General features: G+C 44.8%; 1 protein-coding gene across 4 annotated transcripts in view; it reads right to left on the reverse strand.

Moving 5' to 3' along the window:
- Positions 1 to 1,145: 1,145 nt before the first annotated feature.
- The window catches only part of MCFD2 (multiple coagulation factor deficiency 2, ER cargo receptor complex subunit), a 40,446-nt gene continuing 20,329 nt past the window's right edge, over positions 1,146 to 21,262 (reverse strand). The window contains exons 1-5 of one of the 4 annotated variants that reach the window (XR_007461965.1): positions 10,932 to 11,093; positions 4,986 to 5,146; positions 4,041 to 4,200; positions 2,438 to 2,632; positions 1,146 to 1,723 (exon numbers count right to left, since the gene is read on the reverse strand). Coding sequence is in view for 3 of the 4 variants with exons in the window: in XM_049650237.1 (XP_049506194.1) it covers positions 2,501 to 2,632; positions 4,041 to 4,200; positions 4,986 to 5,146; positions 10,932 to 11,078 (600 nt within the window). In the remaining variant the exon portion in view is untranslated. Of the gene's footprint in view, positions 2,633 to 4,040; positions 4,201 to 4,985; positions 5,147 to 10,885; positions 11,094 to 21,262 lie in introns of those variants that run through there. The other 3 variants (XM_049650237.1, XM_049650238.1, XM_049650239.1) reach the window with 3 other exon arrangements.

A 21,262-nucleotide genomic window follows, 5' to 3' on the forward strand; every position in this document is an offset into this window, starting at 1 on the left:
ACTGAGTATTAAGTATCTACTTTGTGTAGTGTCAGGCACTTACTAGATGCTTTCTACATTTGCCCTCATTTTGTTAATCCTCTTCTCCTTTCTGTAGGTAAGTTTTATTGTAGTAATTTTTTAGATGAGAAACTAAATTTCAAGTTCGCAGCTGAAGAGAGCAGGCCTACGATTCTGACTCGACTGCCTGAGTCCAAAGCTTATGCTCATATAAGGCTGCCTCTCTTGGATAGATTTATCCTCATTTTAGAGATAAGGAAACTGAGGTGCAGAGATGTTCCTGATACATTCTGAAAAATCCTTCAAGTGTGTTATGAGAAGGCTAGAAGAGAGGAGGTATGCAAGAATGTCACTGTGTCCCTAGTATCACAGGTCCCTCTCCCACCAGGGACATTTGCTAAACAGGACCACAAAGGCTAGCACGAAATAGTTACAAAGGGAAGTCAGCTGTGAAGGAGGAAGGAGGAAGGAGGAAGGAGGAAGGAGGAAGGAGAAAGGAGGTGTCCGTCTCATCTATTTAATGGGGTGACTCTACCTTGTAAGGATCTGCTTCCTTCCCCCTCCAGCTGCCTCAGTCCCTTCCCAGCAGCCAACAGGATGAGGTTGTTCTGGGAGCCCACCCATTAGATCCATCCAGAGGGGCAGCTCTGGATGAAGAAGAGCCAATGCAACATCCAAAGATCTTCGGGGGGCAGGGGAGAGAGAAGGCAATGGTTAACTTCCTTCCTTCCTTTTCAAATGGCAGAACAAGGTGTCATTCTCAAAATGCCAGGGGAGACTGTGCTTTTTGCTTGGGCCTGGGAGGCTTTCAAAAATGCTACCTAATTAAATTTTCTGGCAAAGAAAAGACAGTCACCAGACTCCAGGAGAAAACAGTTACTTTCCTAAGCTAGACAATGCTGTCATAATCTGAACGTGGCCAGAGAAGAAAGGTCCAAAAAGTGATTTCACTCAGAAGAAGAAATGCATCAAAGCAGAAAGTGACTGATTACTGGGAGTCTACCCCTGCCAAAAGAACAGGGCACAGCCAGGGAGGGTCATAGGACCTGTGATGGAGCAGGCACATGGAAACATCTGTCCTAAATAAACAAAACCTTCACGTGGGAGGAGAAGACCCCTATTGGACAAAAATCAACTGCTCTTCATTTTGTTTCATCAGCTTTATTGGTCATATACCCAGGATTCAATATATAAATCTTTCAAAATAACTAGATATTACAAGAATAGTTTACAATTCAGCTCTGATTGCACAAATACTTGACACAGGAAACCATTTTTTACAAATACATACGTTTTCTTATAAGAATACTTCAATAAAGAAAATAAGTCTCTATGCGTCTTACAGCAAATCTTAGGCAGTTTTTTCCCCTTTCAGCCATCATTTCAGGTTTTTTACCACAGCAAGTCCACCACATCCAATAGACCAAATCACAATCTGCTGCTACTTCTCATTTTCAACTGTTACTGAGATCCGCACTCTTAATTAAGAGTTTTTAGGCTTCTTTTTTTAATCTTTCCTGATCTGAAAGAATTCACATATTTAAACTAGAAGAGGTCATTTAAACACCATGCCTTCTAAATATAGCTTGCAGCAAAATGGGTGCTGGGTGATCTTCTCTCTCCTCACTTAGGCAAGACCAGCTAGTAGCTTTACCCCACTGTGCCAAGCAGGAGGGATAAAGTCCTTGCGTTCCTAATAGTTTCTAAGCAGCAAAAACAAACCCTAGAAATAAGAGTTAAATACAAATATTAAGAAAGCTAAAACATTTGCTAATGATTAGAATAAAGAACACTTTAAATTCAAAGTCTCTCCTAAGACAAAGAAGACATAAAAGAAAGGATGTGGCAGTAGTTTTACAAAATACTGAAAAACGAAAAAATGCTAATCACTTAGGTCAGTTGGGTATCATTCCCAAAGTGCCAGAAGACACAGTATCTTAGACTCTATGGCTAGCTGAATTCAGTATCTGGCATCCTTCTTATGCCTTGTGATAGTCTAATACTCACTTGCCCAGGGTGGGGGCAAGCCATCATTCGGGCCAGGGGAACTTTGTGGAATACTGACCACCTTTACCTAAAGAGACAGAATCCACCAGGAAAACATTTGGCATTTACGCCATTCCCTCACTGTCACTGAAAAGTGTGTCTAGTTGGCAAAGCTTCTCTTACTTTTCCGGTAGCATGAATGCAAACCAAGAGACCAGCAGCATCCTACAGTCAAGTTCCTGAGTACCACACTCCAGCTGTCCAATATTCTTGAAAGGATTCTTTAATCAAGCCCTTGTCCAGTAAGAGATTTAACAGTACTTGGGGACTACAACTATGTCCTGCTTCTCTTCTATTTCTCTTGATTTCTCTTTCTCACCCCAGGGTAACAAATCGCTATAGGTTTTTACCAAAATACTGTTGCAGTTGGAAAGGAGTTATTTCGCATTACCGAAAGTGTTTAATCACATTATGACGGGTCACATTCGCATACAACTAGATGGCCAAACAACGTCTACTGCAGTGATTTTGCAAATTCCGCATAGTCAATGTATCCATCATTGTTTTTGTCATCGTCTCTCAAAACACCATCTATTAGATTAATCAGTTCGGCTTCACTCATTGGTGGTGCCTGTTCATTCGCTTCCTACAAAATACAAATTAGACAACGATGAGTCGCACGTTTTACTGGAAGTGCTTAGCTAAGGTCTAAAATGTCCATGTTCGTGTGTCCAAAAACTCTTTCCATGTAGTATGTGGCTACTTCTAGGAATCTACAAACCATATATCAGATATACAGTCAATTCATAAAAATCCAATTTAGAAATTATATTTGCCAGTGAAAAAGAAAAATGCAATCAAAGCAGGTCCTTGCTTATTTGTTTTAAAAATTACTTTTCCCTCTTTTCTAATTACAGAAGTAACACATGGTCACTGGAGAAAGCTAGGTCTGGCTTACACAGAATTATGCGGTTCATAATTCCCACAAACCCATTCTAGAGAAAAGCTGAGAGCTCGTGCTCTCTCGAGGGTCAGCTCTGGGTGCAGTGTGCCCTTGTAAAGTGCAAACGGTCTGCACTGGACAGAGTCCTGGGGTCAGAACAAGAGGAAGGCACTGCCAACCAGGAGACCATGTTACAGTCTTTGAGACAGAGGTGTTTCCCCTGCTCCGGAGGGAGCTGCAGCAGGGCTCACTGTGCTGAGTGCTATGCTAATGCTGTTCACATTCTGCCAATTCTTCCTTTGCCACCTCTCCCACATGTACCCTTTGCTCTCCTGTCGCTACCACCAGCCTCGCCTTCTGGGACTGCTGAATCCCAGGTCCTCTCCCTGATGCCAAGCTCTCCCCGCGTCCATCAGTCTGCCTCCCACGGCAAAGGACCTTCCCGCGACACTGCCACTCTTCTGTACAAAGCCATTGTTAGCGCTCCCCACCACCTTCAAAGCAAACCCGAATCTGCTCTCCTGCTAGCCACCAGGAGCACGCTCGCACCACCAGCTCTGCCTGTCCTCCTCTCCACATTATAGACTGAAGTGTGGCAGGGCAGAACAGACACTAGACCTGGACACATCTGGATTTCAGTTCCCTCACCTCTAACATGGGGGTAATAACAGTGCCTGCCCAGGCCACTCCCAGGCTGCTGCAAAGACTAAATGCTCTGTAAACCGCTTCATACGGAGCACTGAGTAGTATCACACAAGTCCTCAATTATTACTGAGTCCCTTGATCCCTTGGTTTGCCACCCTTAAATAAAACAGCTTCTCCCCTGCTCCGCATTTTGATGTGGTCTGTCCTTCAGGTGCTGGTTCTCAAGCTCTGGTGTGCAGTAGGAGTCCCTGGAGATTCTGCCTCAGTAGGTCACCCTGTGTGAGAAGCGCCTCCGAATAGGAAAAGAGGCAGAACGGAGCGATGAGCAGACAAAGAAGACACAGCAATACAGTTGTATAAGGACAGCACAGGTCATCAAGACTGAAGACTGAACCTTTGCGGGGGGGGGGGGGGGGGGCGGAGAGCACTTTCTGAGATGCTGCCCACTGAGCTACCGCAGACCTACCTCCTTATGGACGTGAGTGATGGCTGTGGACAGCTCCAGGCCATCAAGCAAATTATTGCCATCATAATCATGCATTTTGAAATAATGGAGCTGCAGTTCTTGTGGGGACATCTCCGCCTCTGGTTTGTTGATGACACCTTCTAGATGCTCCATGATATGCCTAAAAACCGACAGTCAGACTCAGACCACTTGGCAGCAACCCCGGGATCACACCAAAACGTTAAGAACTGAAAAGTTCAAGATCTTAAGGTTCACTCATTCCAGAAAAACAGAAAGCGTGGCAAAGCACACTCAAGGATGATAGATACAGGCAAGGCCATGAAAGGGGCAGGGAAAAGTCAAACAGTTCACCTGCTAAGCTGGCAAGATTATGGGTGTTTTCCTCTTTATTATTAGAATGCTGTTATAACATCATGGGAGACTAGCAATTAAACACAGTTTTTTGAACCAATTCAAGGAAAACAAATTATGTGTGAGCCTAACTGGCCCAGGACAAAAGTTGCAACAAATAATTCAGTGTTAGAATGTGACAGTAAAAAAAGGAAAAGCTCTAGTCAGTCCAGAAACCTTAGTTTTATCCTGGATTCTGTCACCACTACTGTATACACATGTGTGAGAATGTGTGTGTGTGTGTGTGTGTGTGTGTGTGTGTGTGCATGTGTGCACGCACGCATGAGCATGAATGCAGAGGGGTTGTCTGTATGTCTGTCTGTGGTGAAAGAGAGACAGGATGAATTCAGGCAAGTCATTTATCTCATCTGGGCATCAAGATCCTCCATCTATGAAATGATGATGGAAAAAGACTGCCTGATTTACAGGTGGCTATAAGGAATAAATAATCACTCTTGAAAAACGTCAAGAAGTTGTACAAACAGTAGAAGGGTGGCTACCGACTGCAGCTGCAGGGGGGAGGCTCTAGGACCCCAGCCCTGGCTGGATACGTACTCTTGGTCGTGCACTGTATTCTTATCCAGGCCCACGCTGCCAGGATGGGAGAAGCTGGCCCCAGGCTCCTCAGCCCTGGCACCTGGAGCACAGAAGGCCCAGAGCAGACCACACAGGAAGGGGGTTCTGAGCAGCCGCAGAGATCTCATGGTCGCCGGCACCTGGGAGGTGGGGAACATAGAAGGTGCAGGTGAAAACACCAGAGCTAAGTTTCTTTCAAAACGTGACAGTGTGCTGCTCCTGGAGAAGGAACTCAGTGAAAGGAACGAGGGTGGGGAAGAGAACATGTCCAACTGGGCCTAAGGCCAGCTCTGCCACTACAGTGTGGGATGACCTTGGGCACTCCAAGTCCCCATCACTCAAAGAGCGGGTGGGAGGGCTACACGACATTTCCTGAAGCTCCTTCAGAATGCCAAACAACTCAATGAGAGGTTAAAGGGATCTGAAGATTACTCCTGCCTACAAGAAGCTTACCGTCTGGTGAAATACTTCCTATGGAGAGCGCTAAAAAGGCAGAAAGCGAGGTGTCCTAAAGAAAAATAAAAAACTGAGAGTTCAGAGGAACAAATTTCCTCTGGGTGAAGGAAGATCAGTGAAGGCTGGGGCCACAGTTTGCTGTGGACGTGCAGGGACTGAAGGACTAAGGCAATGCTGTGAGCAGAGCAGAAGGTCAGACAAGTGGGAAAGAAACTCCAAGTGGTGTAGTCAGGGGGAGCCTAGAGGATATGAAGCAGGCAGAATGGTGGACAATGGGGCACAGAGGTTGACCAGGCTCTATGGGATATGGCTTTGCATGCTAGGCTAAGGAGGCTGAAGTTTCTGGAGAACAGATGGGGAGCCACTGAGGATTTGTGAATGGGAGATGAGATCAGAGCTTGGTTTCAGAGTGGCTCATCCAGCAGCACAATGGGGGCAAGGTATTTGGTGGAGCAAGACCAGAGCTAGGAATGTGGCAGTTGAGGGAAGCGATGAGGCAGGTCAGATCAAGGCCTGCAGTAGGGGACACGGGAAAGAGGACATTAACCCCTGCCTCATCCATCTCCCAGGACTGTGACAGGTAACCCAACCACTGTGAAAGAGCAGCACAAAGGAGAGTTACACAGACGTTAGGATTCCATTAAGTACTCCCGGAGTTTGGCTAGACCTGCAACTATGGTCAATAAGATACAGTCAGCTACACAGTAAGTTCCTGAGGGCAGGAGTGCTTCATTCCCAGGATTCCCCACCAAGGCTCAAGCAGGCCTCTACGATTTGTGAAATTCAAAATCCCAGTCCTTCCGGGGGCTTATAGACCGATCTCAAAAAGGTGAAGGACTGCCATACCAACTAAGGCAATGCTGTGAGCAGAGCAGAAGGTCAGACAAGTGGGAAAGAAACTCCAAGTGGTGAAGTCAGGGGGAGCCTAGAGGATATGAAGCAGGCAGAATGGTGGACAATGGGGCACAGAGGTTGACCACGCTCTATGGGATATGGCTTTGCATGCTACGCTAGGACCATGTTGGTCCTCCATACCAACACAAGGACTACATATCCATCTCCCAAAAGGCAGCACAAATTCTGCTGATAACAAAGGCCAGTGATTTCTAATGGGCCAACGGTAGCCACAAGACCAAACCAACAGCAGTAAAGAGAAAGCTTTAGGGTACTGGTCATTCCTTGCATCCATCACACACACAGCTCACTCCAAAGCTTCTGTACCTGGGGCTGGCAAGGAGCTGTGTGGCAGCCCTCTCACCCATCCCAAAAGGTGGGACTCCAGGAGAATACCATCCCCATGACGTTCAGGAAAATTTCCCAAACCCATTTTGCCTATCAGTGGTAACCCCTTCAACAGTTCCTTCCTCAAGGGAACAACAGTCACTGGGGTGTAACTTCCAGGGGGCCAAAACGCAGCATCTAATCTTACAACTGTACAGGGACATCATAATGCAACATCATACTTAACAGTAAGAAATGATTTTTAATATTTAATGAAAAAGAACAGACTGCAAAAGTCTGTGAAAAATAATTTTGTAAAAAAAAGTGTATGTATATTTCATACATAGAACAATGGCTAAAAATGGTTAAAAGATTATTTTCTGAAATAGGAGGTGTGATTTGGATTTTTCTTCTTTTCACTTTTCTCAGTTCCTACTAAGGATTCTAAGGATTCCTAAGGTCTAATGTTCCTACTATAAATATGTTTTTCTTTATAAATGTGTATTTAATGTGACTTACCCCATAATTTTGCTCAAATATGTATGAATGGAATTTAAAAAGGGGGGGGGGGCTTCCATTTAATTCTCATCCATAGAAAATAATTCAGGACCAGAAACTACATTTCCAGTTTTACCAAATAAAAGTGTCCAGACCCTGACAAGACCACTGCCACTGTATCTGGTACCCGAAAACAAGGTCTCAAGTTACTCCCAGCAGTGACTGCCCAGGCCAGAGCAGAACAGCTTGGTCTAACCACGTATCTTAGAGTTCTGAGACAGGAGAGATCAGAGAGGGAAGCCGGTTCCTTCCAAGCCTCTTAGACTCAGGCACAGTAGACATCCCTTTCTCCAGCAAGCCTTCTTCAAATCTGAGTCTGGCTTAGGCGTTCTTCCCATTCACTCCTGAGTGCCTCCCTTCAGAAGGGTCCAGTCTGACAACAGATGTGAATGAGACCTTGAAAACTGCCTGATTACTTGTAAGTGCTCCCTGCTGGACTGAGCTCTATGAGGGCAGGGAGGGAACCACATTCCCAGCAGCAGGCACAGCGCCTGGCACAGGGGCTGATGGTTTCAGCCTGTGTGCCACAGTCCTTAGTGGGCAGTGGGGGGAGGGATTCCCATCTTCACAGATACACTGCCGAGTTTTGATGTCAGTGTAACTGAGCATAAAATTTTTTTTTGGAGATATCTATCATATAGTCGAGTGATCAATGAACCCATGGCATAATTTCTTATAACTATGTGGTTGGAAGCTTAGTATCAAATTGTGTATGTGTGTGGAGGAGAAATAGGTTCTATTTAAATAACACCAAAAAGAAACCAAGGGATAGGTAATACAGTAACTATGGGTCCACATTCTCTCAAGGGAGGCAGAATAAAGGTCAAGAATCAGTTGTTGTGGACATGTCCCACTTTGGTTTGTTGCAGCAGGTTTCTAACAGAACATAACACAAGTCCAATCAATCTACCAAACACTGAGGAGAAACTTTCCCTCAAGTGCTACAGCGAGAACAGAGAATCTGCCACCTAACAAATTAAACTGTCACATTCAAAAAGAAACATAAGCAATCCCCTTTGCCTGAAGAACATGTTGCATCACCCATACTCCAATGATTTAGTTCAAGGCCATGAGCAAACAGGCTGTTAGATAAACCCCAGCAGTTCCCAAGCTCACTGCCTTTTTTGATAAATTATAGAGGCCAGACTCGAAAAAAATCCAAAGGAGAGACTTCTGAAAGAGATTTCAGAACCCAACCCCTGCTTTCAGACATCCTTGACAAGGAGAAGCCTCAGTCCTGGGAGGGAAGTACCAGACCAGGCTCAGTAGCCAGTCTCAGTGTAACAGGGCTCCCCTCACCGCCCCAGCAGCCTCTTCCAGGCTCAGAGCCTTTGCTCCAGTAAAGGTTAATGCTCCAGCAAAGGTTAATGTTCCATTAACCTGTCTGCCCTCTTCCTTCCAGGCCCAGTTCAAATGTCATCTCAGGATTCTTCCAGCCACACCAATCTTTCTCTCCTCTGACTTCAGTCTGCAGCCTCTCACAACATATAGTCACATATTGTTCTTTTCCCTCCCTCTGTGAGGGCCAGGACACTGTCATCTCAGTCTCTCCCTTACTCTACCAATCACAAAGTGCTAAGCTGACTGGAGAACAGCACATCCTCAGGTCTGATTCAGGGCAGTGGGTTTTGGCACCTAGATATGCTATTCCCTATCACAGAAGATCTGGCCTAAGCTGGAAAAATAACCCCTTTGGAGCTCTCCCACCAGGGCCTGCCTGGCCAGCTTGGTCCACCCTCTCCTCCCATTGTGTCATTAGCCCTATCAGCATGTTAAGAGTTTGGAGCCAGCCTTCCTCCTATAAAGATTACAGCAGCTGTTAGCAGGTTTTCTCTCCTGCCAGGGGCCCTCAGTTAAGAATTCAAACTCAGGGGTGCCTGGGTGGCTCAGTCGGTTGACTGTCTTACTTCGGCTGAGGTCATAATCTCGCAGTTCACGGGTTTGAGCCCCACATCGGGCTCTGTGCCGACAGCTCAGAGCCTGGAGCCTGCTTTGGATTCTGTGTCTCCCTCTCTCTGCCCCTCCCCCACTCATGCAGGCGTATGCTTGCTCTTGCGCTCTTTCTCTCTCTGAAATAAGTAAATATTAAAAAAAAGTTCTTTCATTAAAAAAAAAAAAATTCAAACTCAAAAGCAGCCACACTCACTAATATCCAGACATCCTGTACCCAAAGTCAATGCCAGAGAAAAACTCTGAACGGTACTTCCCATTTACCACTGCTATGGTCCTGGACTGAAGGCAAGAATACAGCCAGGTTCCTAGGCCAAAGAAACTGCTACATGGGTTGGAGATTGAGAATTGGTTCTGAAAAGCAGAACATTTAATAACTTGATCCATATGTTTATTTGAGGAGCCCGAGAAGCGGCCAGGCTTCATTATGCATTTAACCAACACACTCCTTACTAACAGCCTGGTGCCACACAAGGTACTGAGGATAGGACTGTGGCCCAGACAGGTGCCTGTCACACTGATTCCAGCCTGGTGGAAAAGAGAGACTAATAAATAGACCCCTATGGAGTACCGCTGAAACCCTAACCCACACCTGGAGTAACACATGAGGGAGAAAAGGATTTTTTTCAACTAAAGTATAGTACATCAGGCAGAGAGAAAACAATGTAACCAACACCTAAGCCTGTAAGAGACTTGGTCCAACCCAGGAACTACAAAAGGTTCAAGAGGGTCGAAGACACAGAGAGGTAGAACTGGATGGAAGCATATGGTTAGCTTGTCTAAATAATTCTGCAGGCTGGCAGGGAACTGAAATCTGCTACTCTGGGATAAGCAGGCCCATTTGATAAGGAGGGTTGTTTGGCCAGGGGCCCTAAACCATTGGAACAGAGTGGGGAAGAGAACTAGAGTAAGGTAAAAACAGAACAGGTCATGAAGGGCCTGTATAAGCTATGTTCAAGAGCTCGAAAGAACAATGAAAATCCACTAAGGACAGAAGGGGAATGGGGGAAGGGATCTGGTGACATTAACAGGTCTGTGTTTTAAGATTATCACTCTGGCTTTCCAGTACAAAACAAACTACAAAGGATCAAAAGACCAGTCAAGATGTTACTGATGTAGTGCAGGGGTGAAATGACGGTGGCCTGAACTAGCTGCAGCAGACAGGCCATGGATCAGGGGCGAAGTGGGAAGTATCTAAGAGACCTGTGATAGATTCGATTGGGTGGGTGAAGGAGTGCCGAGCCGGGGCGGGGATGGGGGTGGGGGGGCGGTTAGAGTGACGCCCAGGTTTCTGGCTTGGGCACCGGGTGCATGGCGGTGCCATGCCCAGGCAGGGGATTCAAGAGGAAGTGGGCTTCCCCCATCCTCCCACTCGCTTGGCCAGACAGGACCTGTTTGTTGTGACCCCCTCTGGGACACAAGGTACCGGCGGTAGACGAGAGTAACGCCCCCAGCCGGGCCCATCTGGCTTCAAAGCCCCCGGCCGCCTCTGTTCCAGGAGAGTGGCTGTGCTCCCGGCCGCCGGCTAAGCTTCCCGAGGCAGCGCAGAGGCCGAGACCCCTACTCAGGCCGCTCCCGCCTCCCAACCTGAGCCGGAAGCCCCGAGCCCCTGAGAGAAGCGCCAGGATCCCGCCCCACTGCGGACGCCTGAGTGCCGCCCCAAAGACCTCCTTCTCCAGGGTCGAGTCACAGACCTTAGAGGACGAAGCCCGGGCCTCGGCTCCTCCTGGGTTCACTCACCCTCGCTGCACCCAGTTTCCAAGCAGTTTTCCTCAGACGCGAAGCCTCCCAGCATGAGCCTCGCCAGCCCCCGTCCTTGCAACGCTTTTCCTCGCCCTCCCCGCCCCGCCGCGCTGTGCGCATGCGCGCTCCCCTCTGGCCGCCCATTGGCGCCACAGAGTCCCACCCCTGCCCAGCGCGACGCAGTGTGGACCGCTAGGGTGATTCCACGTGTAAAGGGCCCGGGACCAACTAGGGCCTGGCAGGCGCAGTTCCTCAGCCAGCCAGCCTTCCCGAGGGCGACAGTCGGCTCTAGCCTAGGTTGGGCCACTTGAGCCTTCTCACCCGGCAGCTTGCTAGGAATGTAGTCCAGCGTGGGACATAGGATGGCTAATGGGGATGGGGAGGATCCTACAGCTGGCTTCCATTCGGCCTCCACCTTTACAGGTTCCTCGGTTCCTCCACCTGTAGGTTTGGAAGAAAGATCATGGGAATCCTAGTTCCACTTCTCATGAAATGCCTAGAAGACGCTGGAGCCAGCTAGAGATCCTGCGATTCCAAGATTGTCCTACTTCCAGCCTCCACTTACTGCAGTCCACAAACCGCTTAAGCTACAAGACCTATTCAATTGTATACGAGTCCCATCAAGATTTCATGGGCAGCCCAGTTCAAAAACCACCTTACCTGTGCAGTTAGTGAAATCACCTTCTATCTCAATAGAAGACAAAGCACTTCAACCCCCTTCCCCCCACCCCCCACCCAAACAGACCCACAAACAAAAGAAACCATAAGCCCCACATAATCCTGCTCTTACACCTTTCCCCCTATACAATACTATCATTCCATGAATATTTATTGACCAGATGGGTAAATGAGTGTGGGACCGTCATTTTTTTAAATCCCTTCTCCCATTTGTGTTCATAAATATACATAATCATTTTTCATATGAGCCTGGATTCAGAAAGGGAGACACTGGGCAAGAAAGAAAGGGGTTAAGTGAGATGATCCCAGAACCCTCCCTGCACTCTGCTTTAGCAGATCAGTGCCTTGAAAGGTGGCCAAGGTAACTGTCATTGACAGTACCCCATTTCTTCTCCCATCTTCATCTGAGATTAAAATCTGTTAATCCTCTCCCAGAGAAAAATCCCAGGATCCCAAAGTCCCTGAAGAAACCCTATTAGTTCAAGACCCCCTTCTTTCCTTAGTCTGAAGTTTGGGTTACTTTGATCTAGTTCATTCTTCAGCACTGCATCGGTCATCCACCCATTCTTACATTTGCCCATTTATTCATTGATTCAATAACATTTCTTGAGTACTTCCTATGTACTAGACACTGCGCTAGGAGCTACTAGATAATACAAATAAGACATAGTCTTGTGTTCTCATTCTATTTAACCAACGCTCCCACTTTTTCTGTGGATCTTAATCTCTATGTCTTTCTCTAGAATTACTAATTGCTCCCTCTCTAATAGACCATTCCCATCATCATATAAGCTTGCCCTCTGGTTTCTATCCCACCATACTGCTGAAACTGCAATCTCCATGCAAATCCAGTGGTCCCTTCTCTGTTCTGTTTTTGCTTGCCCTCTCAGTACTATTTAACATAGTCAACCACTCCCACGTTGAAACACTTTCTTCTCATTTTCTGACATCATGCACTCTTAGCCCTCCTATCTCACTGGCTATTCTTTCTTGAGTTCTTTTCCCTGGCTTCTCATCTCCTGCTCAACCTATAAATATCAAAGTACCCTGGGTACTATCCTGAGTCTCCTCTTTATCTACCCAACTCCTTATGTGATTTCATCTAGTCCTATGATTTTAGGTACCACTTATAAGCAGGTGGCTCCAAATTTTCTCTAACAATGACCTCTCCCTATAATTCCTAATTCCCTAAAAAAGTGCATACTTGATGAATGTCTAACTGGCATCTCAAATTTAACTTGGTCTCCCCAAATATTTTCATCCCCAAGCATGTACCTCTCTGTTTTGTTCATTTTAGTGAATATCACTGCCATCCATTTAGTTCTTCAAGCCAAAATTCTAGGAGATATTCTTGTTTTTCCCCTAGCTCCACTGAGGTATAATTGGTATTTATGAAACCATCATCTGCTACCTGTACTTCTGTGAGAGCTTCCTAACTGACCTCCCTGCACCCATTATTGCCCCCATTCTAGTCCATGAATGAGAGCACACATTTATTTAAGCCATTTATAGGTGAATGCGCTGTAACTTGTAGTTGAACCAGTTCTTAACAGGCAAATAATTTGGTACCAGAAGTAGTACACTAAAAACAGACACTAATGTGGAATTAGCTATATGAAGGTTAAGGTATAGCCAGTGGTGAAGACTCCATTCCAAATTGGAAAGTTGGTGAGCAACTTGTTAAGCAGTAGTGAAACTGTCAAATTGCTGTCACTTGCTGGACCAACCAAAGTTGTATTGTAGGAGAAATCTCAGGATCAATATAAAACATTAGTGGTGTTGCCTTTTTTTTTTTTTTTTTTTTTTTTTTTTTTAGTAGCTTTCAGCAAGTGAGTGACAAATCTAGATTAGAGATACCTGATTTGAAAGCAGAGATTAAAAATAAGGCCTTGGTAAGGGCGGAATTCCTTACCTGCAGTTTACAACCTAAACTGACCTAGTCCCACAACTTGGAGTCTCACTAGCTTGAAATAAATAATTTTCTTTGTATACCCAGCACAAGTGGAAGCAGGGAAGAGGCAGCTTTATCAGGAGAGAAGATTGAGGCCCAAGGTAGCAAAAATGGACTATAGGTGGCATCTCTGCCTGCAACTGTTGTTTTGAATTGCCTTAACTGTAATTGAGCACACAAAAAGCAGCCCCTAGAAGACTTAAATATTCTGATACTTGGTTTGCTTGTTTTGCAAAATTAAGCACTCGAGGTATACACAAGAAACTAACAAAAGAGAACAGAGGTGAGAATATGACCTTAATTATTATTACTATTATTATTTTTGAGAGAAAGAGACAGAGCGCAAGTGGGGTAGGGGCAGAAAGAGAGGGAGACACAGAATCCAAAGCAGGCTCCAGGCTCCAAGCTGTCAGCACAGAGCCTGTTTGGGGCTCAAACTTACAAACCACAAGATCATGACCTGAGCCAAAGTTGGGTGCTTAACCTACTGAGTCACCTAGGTGCCCCAATAAGACCTTAATTTATTTCTTTTTGTAATTTTTTTAATCAAGAAAAATGTTACCTATTTGGAAAATTTTTTTTAAGTTTATTTATTTATTTTGAGAGAGAGAGAGCACACAAGCAAGGGAGGGTCAGAGGGAGAGAGAAGATCCCAAGCAGGCTTTCCACTGTCAGCCCAGAGCCTGATGCAGGGCTCCATGGGGGGCTGGATCTCATGAACCATGAGATCACGAACTGAGCTGAAATCAAGAGTTGAACCCTTAACTGACTAAGCCACCCAGGCACCCCATGGGAAAATATTTTTAAAATCTTTAATTAGAAAACCATTTAAAGACCCCGTAGATAAGTTATTCGATTGTTATTACTCATGCATGGAATTGACCAGAAGCCTAACAAATGATTGAGGGAATCACTTATGTCCTTAAAATCTGAAGCCTGGTCAACATCAGTCTGTTACTGTTTAACACTTAGGGCAATTCCTGGACTCCTGAATCCCCTCCAACAGGAAGTGGGATACAAACACTGGCATTCTACACAACCAGGGCACAGAACAAGTGAGGGGCTGGTAGATTCCCCAGTCAAAAACTTAACATACTCCCACAGAGGAGATCCCTTACTATATATATCCAGCAGGATTGGATGTGGTTTACTATGGGGGTATATTATGCTTTGCATGCTTTTTTTTTTTCTAAAAGGAAGTTTCATTGTATCTTCACACTGTGCACTGAAAGTGTTTGTATACATTTTATTGTTGTACAGCTATAGACGAAAGACACACTCCTATTGTCCTTTACTTACAAACACAATGCCTCTGACATCAGATGTGTGGATTTTCTCCCCACACCAAGCAATTCTCTGCAACACCAGCTGAGTGTACTACAATGCTATTCAATTCTGACACAAACTGGAGTTAGTAGTCTAAGGGCTCAATCCCATGAGACTGCCCCCCCCTTCAGATGACAATCACAAGTAGTAGGTGCCCAGGTTACCCACAATTTCTGCCCGACTTGGCTAAAAATTGGAGGTTCCCATGACCCCCTTCTTGGATTTGATCATTTGGTAGAATAGCTCCCAGAACTCAGGGAAATGCTTACTGAGGTCTGCCAGTTTATTACGTAATAAAAGACACAGTTGAAAATAGCCAAATTTGGAAATACAGAGGATGAGGTCTGGAAGGGTCCCAATTGCAGGAGCTTGGGGTCCTGCAGAGTGGGGGTGCACCACCCTCCCAACACATGGTTGTGTTCACCAACCCAGAAGCTCTCCAAATCCTGTGCTATTGGGATTTTTATGGAGCCTTCCTGACATAAGCATGACTGATTATTAGATCAATCTCCAGTCCCTCTCTCTTTCCTGGAGGATGGGGAATCAGGCTGCAAGTTCCAAGCTTCTAATCATGGCTTGGTCTTTCTGATGACCAACCTCCACTCGGAAGCCATCCAGGACCCTAACAGGAGTCATCTCATTACCACAAAAGACACTCCTATCGCCCAGGAAATTCCAAGGGATTTAAGACCTGTGTCAGAAACCAGGGTCAGGAATCAGGGTCAAAGATCAAATACTAGAACAAAAGATGTTCCTACTGTTCTTATCACTTGGGAAATTACGAAGGTTTTAGGAGCTCTGTGCCAGGAACCAGCAGTAGAGACCACTACATGTATTTTCTATTATTTCACAACAGTATATACAAAGGAAAGTACACATATAGAAAAGCATACAGCTCCATAAATTTTCAGAAATTGAACACACCCATATAACTATCACCCATATCAAGAAACAGAACATTACCAACATCCTGGGAGTCCCCCCTGTGCTCCCTCCCAAGTACCACTCTCTCCCCAAAAGGTAACTGCTATCCTGACTTCTAATAGCACAGAGACATTTTACCTGTTTTTGTATTTTCTATAAATGGAATCACACAATACACACTCTTTTGTCTCTGGCTTCTTTGACTCAACATTATTTTGAGATTCACCTACAGTGTGTGTAGTTTTAGACCATTCTCATTTCTGTATGATATTCTACTCTCTATGCACATCTAGGTAGTTCCCAGTTTGAAACTATTGTAAACAATGCTGCATTGAATGTTGTAGAACATTTCTTTTGTTGCACATCTGTTTGCATCTCCATCAGGTATTTACCTGGGAATAGAACCACTGGCTTATAGGGAACACAGATATTCAGCTTTACAATATACTGCCAAAGTTTTCCCAGGTGGCTGTGACCATGGATACACCAGCAAGAGCATGTGACATTCTGTTTTTCCCCATTCTCCCAACACTTGGTACTATCATTTTCATTTTTGCAGAGAACTTTAACCTTTAGTTTAAGTCGGAAGGCCACAAGAAACCCCATCTGGACCTGGAAGAGGGGCCTGTACACAGAGTACCTGGACTCCATGCTGTCTGTAGGAGCTGGCTGACATTTTAGGATTACCTCCTTTATGGAGGAGTGAGAACATTCCATGCAAAATGGTATATGGGAAAGAGGGGTGTGTGGGGGTTATAGGTAACCAAAGAGCTGCACCATGTTGACTCCAGTGAGTTAGACTGGGTGGTGGCCCAGTTTCAATTTTCCACCCTCTTGCTTTTGTCTATCCCCATAATAAAGACTAAAAAACATTAAACACTCACTTTTCCATCTTTTTTGCAGCTACATGACCACATGACACAGTTCTGGGCAATGAGACACGGGGGAACTTGGGAAATCTGCATTTCTAATCACAGATCTAAGTGACTGGTACCAACCTTTCCCCATCTTCCAGCTCCAAGTGGGGATGTACCACCTCAGCAGTAATCCTCAACCATGAAGGCAAGTCAGGGAGAATTTCAGAAAGGCTACTCCCATGCTTTGGAGCTGCTGAACCAGCACAAGAGCTGCCTGCCTCCAAATATTCTGTTATGTGGGGAGAACTCCTGTTTAAGCTATTCTATGACAGTCAATTGCATTTCTAAGTGATACTGAATTGATCAAAGTGAGGTCACCGAGGGCTCAGGAAGCAGTTAGTGTGGAATGCTGGACAGCAGCCAGATTGCAGTGCATGATGAGCACCTGGTAGGTAAGCACCAGGTACAGCAAATATGGGCAAATCTTCCAAGCACTGCTATGAAGGGAATGGAAAGTAGCTAGAGAGGACACAGGATCCAGGAAGGGTGGTCGTTAAGATGGAGTGCCATGTGCATGTCTACATCGTTTTTGGAAAGAAGCCAGCAAAGATGAGACTGTAGAGCCAGCAGAGTGGAAAAAATTGAAAGGGTAAGGTTACTGAGGAGGCAGGAGAGAATGGATCCAAAGCCCAGATGGGGACGAGCCTGAAATTTGGGAGGCATGGCTATTTTCTGAAAAAGCCGTGGTTGGAGGAGGGGCAGGGAGACTGAGCGGGTCAAAGTTTGAAATCATTATGGTGTAACTGGGAAAGCAGACTGACTAGGAAAAACAGAGGCTTTCTGGTCTGAGTTGAAGGTCTAGGTGAAATTGGAAGTTGTTCATTTATGATGGTATAATGGTACAGTCTTCATTATTATTTGATTATATACAATTGGTAATATATGTTTCTTGAATTTTAACTTAAACATTTTCTTGCATGTGGCCAGAAAAAGTTAGAACATAAAGTTGTCTCATAAAACATTCAATTCCTCTCTCTCTCATTCACCAGCTTTTCCTTCTTGGGCTAGCTGCCATTTGTGACCAAACCAGGGCTGAGTGAGTGAAGGACTAGAAAGTGGTAGGGGGATAAGGACGTTCCTACCTGACATGTATAGTAAGTTGGTTCTTCCCCCACTTTCTCCATTTGATATGGATTCACTCAGAATGCTTTTGTGTGGCTTCTCATCTGAAGCCCTCACTATGGTTCCCTTGACGCCTTTCAAAAAGCTGCTGGTCCTCTCTCATTATCTGTTTTCCCTAGCACTCCAACAGATATCCTTTTGGGCAGGATCCCTTTAAAGATGATCCCAAGCTGGTTCAATGGCTCATGGTTTGGGTTGGGTTTGACAAGAGCCTGGGGCAGAGTCCCTACTTCCCCCAGGTGTTTTCCAGGAGATGGCAAGCCCCTGGGAGCCCAGTATGGGCCCTGAACAATGAGAAGCAATACTGAGGGTGATGTCTAGGTCCTAAGAGCATCCTTAAAGAGTCTCTCAGTCCCCAGCATGGTTCAGTGAAAGGAGACAAAAATTCCCAAGCCCTCCAAGGGGCTGGGTGTGATAGCAAGGCAAACCAGGTGAGAGCTGGGGGCTGGGAAGAGAAGAATGCAAAGTACATCTTCCTCAACAATAAGAAGCCAGGGCAGGACTTCTGACATTAGTGGCCCATGCAGAAAGCACAGGGGGTGACTGTCCTGGGCACAGCTGCCTTCAGAACCATTCCTTACTCTTCCACTATTGTGTTTTGCATCACAAGGGGGCTAGCCCCAGTGAATAGCATTTCCTAGCCTCCCCTGTCAGCCGCCTTCCTGCTGGTTCAGCTAATAGAGGATACCGGCAAGGGATCAGAGGATGGAAGGGAGAAAGAAGCTGCTTCCACTGGCAATAAGCCCCCAGTGACCTCACCTTATAAATTCAGTTCACATTTGAAACCAGTGACTTTTACGAATTCCAGGTACTCAGATTCCCTAGGTACTCAAATCCACCTAGATTCCCCTAATTCCCAAGGTCCCGTATGTTCTTAATCATTGCCTTAACTTTCTCATAAGGGACATGACTGTTGTAATATGGGTTCTTTCTCTGTTGTAATATGCGTTCCCACAGTATCAGACACTGTATCTGGATTTTAGCTGCTTATGTTCAGGAGCTCTAAGACAAAAGAGACTTTTTAAAGACACTCCCACAGGCTCTGACTGTGGTTTGAGCTAAGAATTTAAAATTCTGGGTTTGGGATTTTTTTTTTAACTTTTTAAAAAGGTCTTTTAGGCTGAAAGCCATCAGAACGAGCCAGCCAGCCTATCTTATGTTCTTCACGTTCCTCATTCCTTCACAATGACCCGTCACTGTTCCCAAGGAGCATGAGTACCTCGGAGAGTACATGCAAAAACATTCCAGGGGGTGCTCAGGCAATTTTAGAGATTACTTTCAGGTCCTCCCTTTTTAGATGCACTCTTTGCTAAAACTGACCTGCCTGACAAGGACTTGCCTTAGAACATGAAGCCACTTCTGTTTTCCAGCCTCCCCTTTAGCAATCATTCTCCCTCCCCCACTTTATTTATTATGTATTTATGTATTTACTTTTTATTTAGTGATTCATCACTTACATATAACACCCAGTGCTCATCTTAACAAGTGCCCTCCTTCTCCCTACCCAACTTTAAACAACTCTGCCCTACATCTTACCAAGATGCATTGTCCCAGGATACACAAAGCTCAAGATAACCACAAAAGGGGCAATTCAAACTATTGATGCCAGTAAAAGCTGCTTTTATCAAGACACAAACTTCATATATCTCCTTCTCTTCTTATTTCTGATAAGAGTGAAACACAGTGGAATTTTGGTTTCTATTGGATGTTCTGAATTCAGGCATACTGTACATGGGGGTGGTGGAAATGATGTCCATCTAGATTTAATGACCCCTGACCATTATCAAAGAACTCACGACTTTGGTGAAAAATCCCACAACTGTTGATCTCTTAAACTTCTAAATAGATATACTTTCCCCTCTAATAAGTCAAACACATTAGCATTTCTTAATATCTCTTTATTTCCTCTCCTCCCCCATTATGTTGTTTGTGTTTGGAATTTCTGACATTAGTTCTTCTGGATAAACATTTTCAATCTTAGACTTTTCAAAAACAATTTTTTTAATGTTTATTTATTTTTCAGAGAGAGAGAGACAGAGTGAGAGTGGGGGAGGAGCAGAGAAAGAGGGAGACACAGAATCCGAAGCAGGCTCCAGGCTCTGAGCTGTCAGCACAGAGTCTGACATGGAGCTCGAACTCACAAACCGTGAGATCATGACCTGAGCTGAAGTCGGATGCTTAACCCACTGAGCCACCCAGGCGCCCCAACATTTTCAATCTTAGACTTTTTTTTTTAACAGCAGTAGATTTATCAAAATAGTAGATTGCCCTGACATCCCATATCTCTTAAAGGTTTTCCTCGATTTGTTTCTCTTACTTGCATATTTCTTTTAAAGGCATTTTCAATTGTGGATTTTTATGTGGCAAACATCTGAGACCTTGTATGCCTGAGTGCATTTTTATTACTCTCTCTCATTGAAATGAAAATTCGGCTGTGTATAAAGTTTAAGGTTCACGGTTCTTTTCCTTCAGTAAACAAATAAATACATGATAAGAAAAACTGTATGATCATCTAAAAAGAAGGGGGAAAAGGTAATCGATACCCATTCATGATAAACAACAACAACAACAACAACAACAACAACACAAAACTTTCAATAAATTAAGAATAGAAGGACAGTCTCTCAATCTGATAAAGGGCATCTATTCAAACCCCTCAGTTAATGTTTTTATAGTGGAAGACTGAGTGTTCTTCCCCTAACATCAGGAACAAAGCAAAGATGTCCACCTTTGAATCTCTATCCACCATTACACTAGAGTGCCAAGCCACTGTGGGAAAAGATACCCAAGGCATACAGATTGGAAAGGAAAAAGTGAAACAGTCCTTGTTTGCAGACAACGTGATCATGCACATTGAAAATCCTAAACAATCTATAAAAAAGCCACTAGAATTAAGTGAATTTAGCAAGGCCCCAGGTTACAGGTCAATATATGATAAATAATCAATGGTATTTCCATATATTAGCAATGAATACATGGAAAACGGAATTTTAAAAATATCATTAAAATAGGATCCCAAAACATAAGACACTTACTGATGTCTTTAATTATTTAAGTATACTTTTTTTTAAATAGTCTGGGAATTTTATCAATTGAAGTTATTGTGGTCCAGTCCTGCTGCGAGGTCTTTTCATCTGACTCTGTTAAAGTGTAACTCAGAGACATTTAGTTACCTGCAAGCAAATGGTTTGTTGGTTTGTTTGTTTGTTTGTTTGTTTATGAGAAAGAGAGCCCACATGCATAATAGCCAAGCAGGGAAGGGACAGAAGGAGAAGGAGACAGAGAATCTTAAGCAGGCTCCATGCCCAGTGTGAAGCCTGCAGGGCTCAGTCTCACAGCCCTGAGATCACGACCTGAGCCAAAATCAAGAGTCAGATGCTTAACTGACTGAGATACCCAGGCACCCCTAT

Source organism: Panthera uncia (genome assembly GCF_023721935.1).
Source record: "Panthera uncia isolate 11264 chromosome A3 unlocalized genomic scaffold, Puncia_PCG_1.0 HiC_scaffold_11, whole genome shotgun sequence".
NCBI lineage: Eukaryota > Metazoa > Chordata > Mammalia > Carnivora > Felidae > Panthera > Panthera uncia.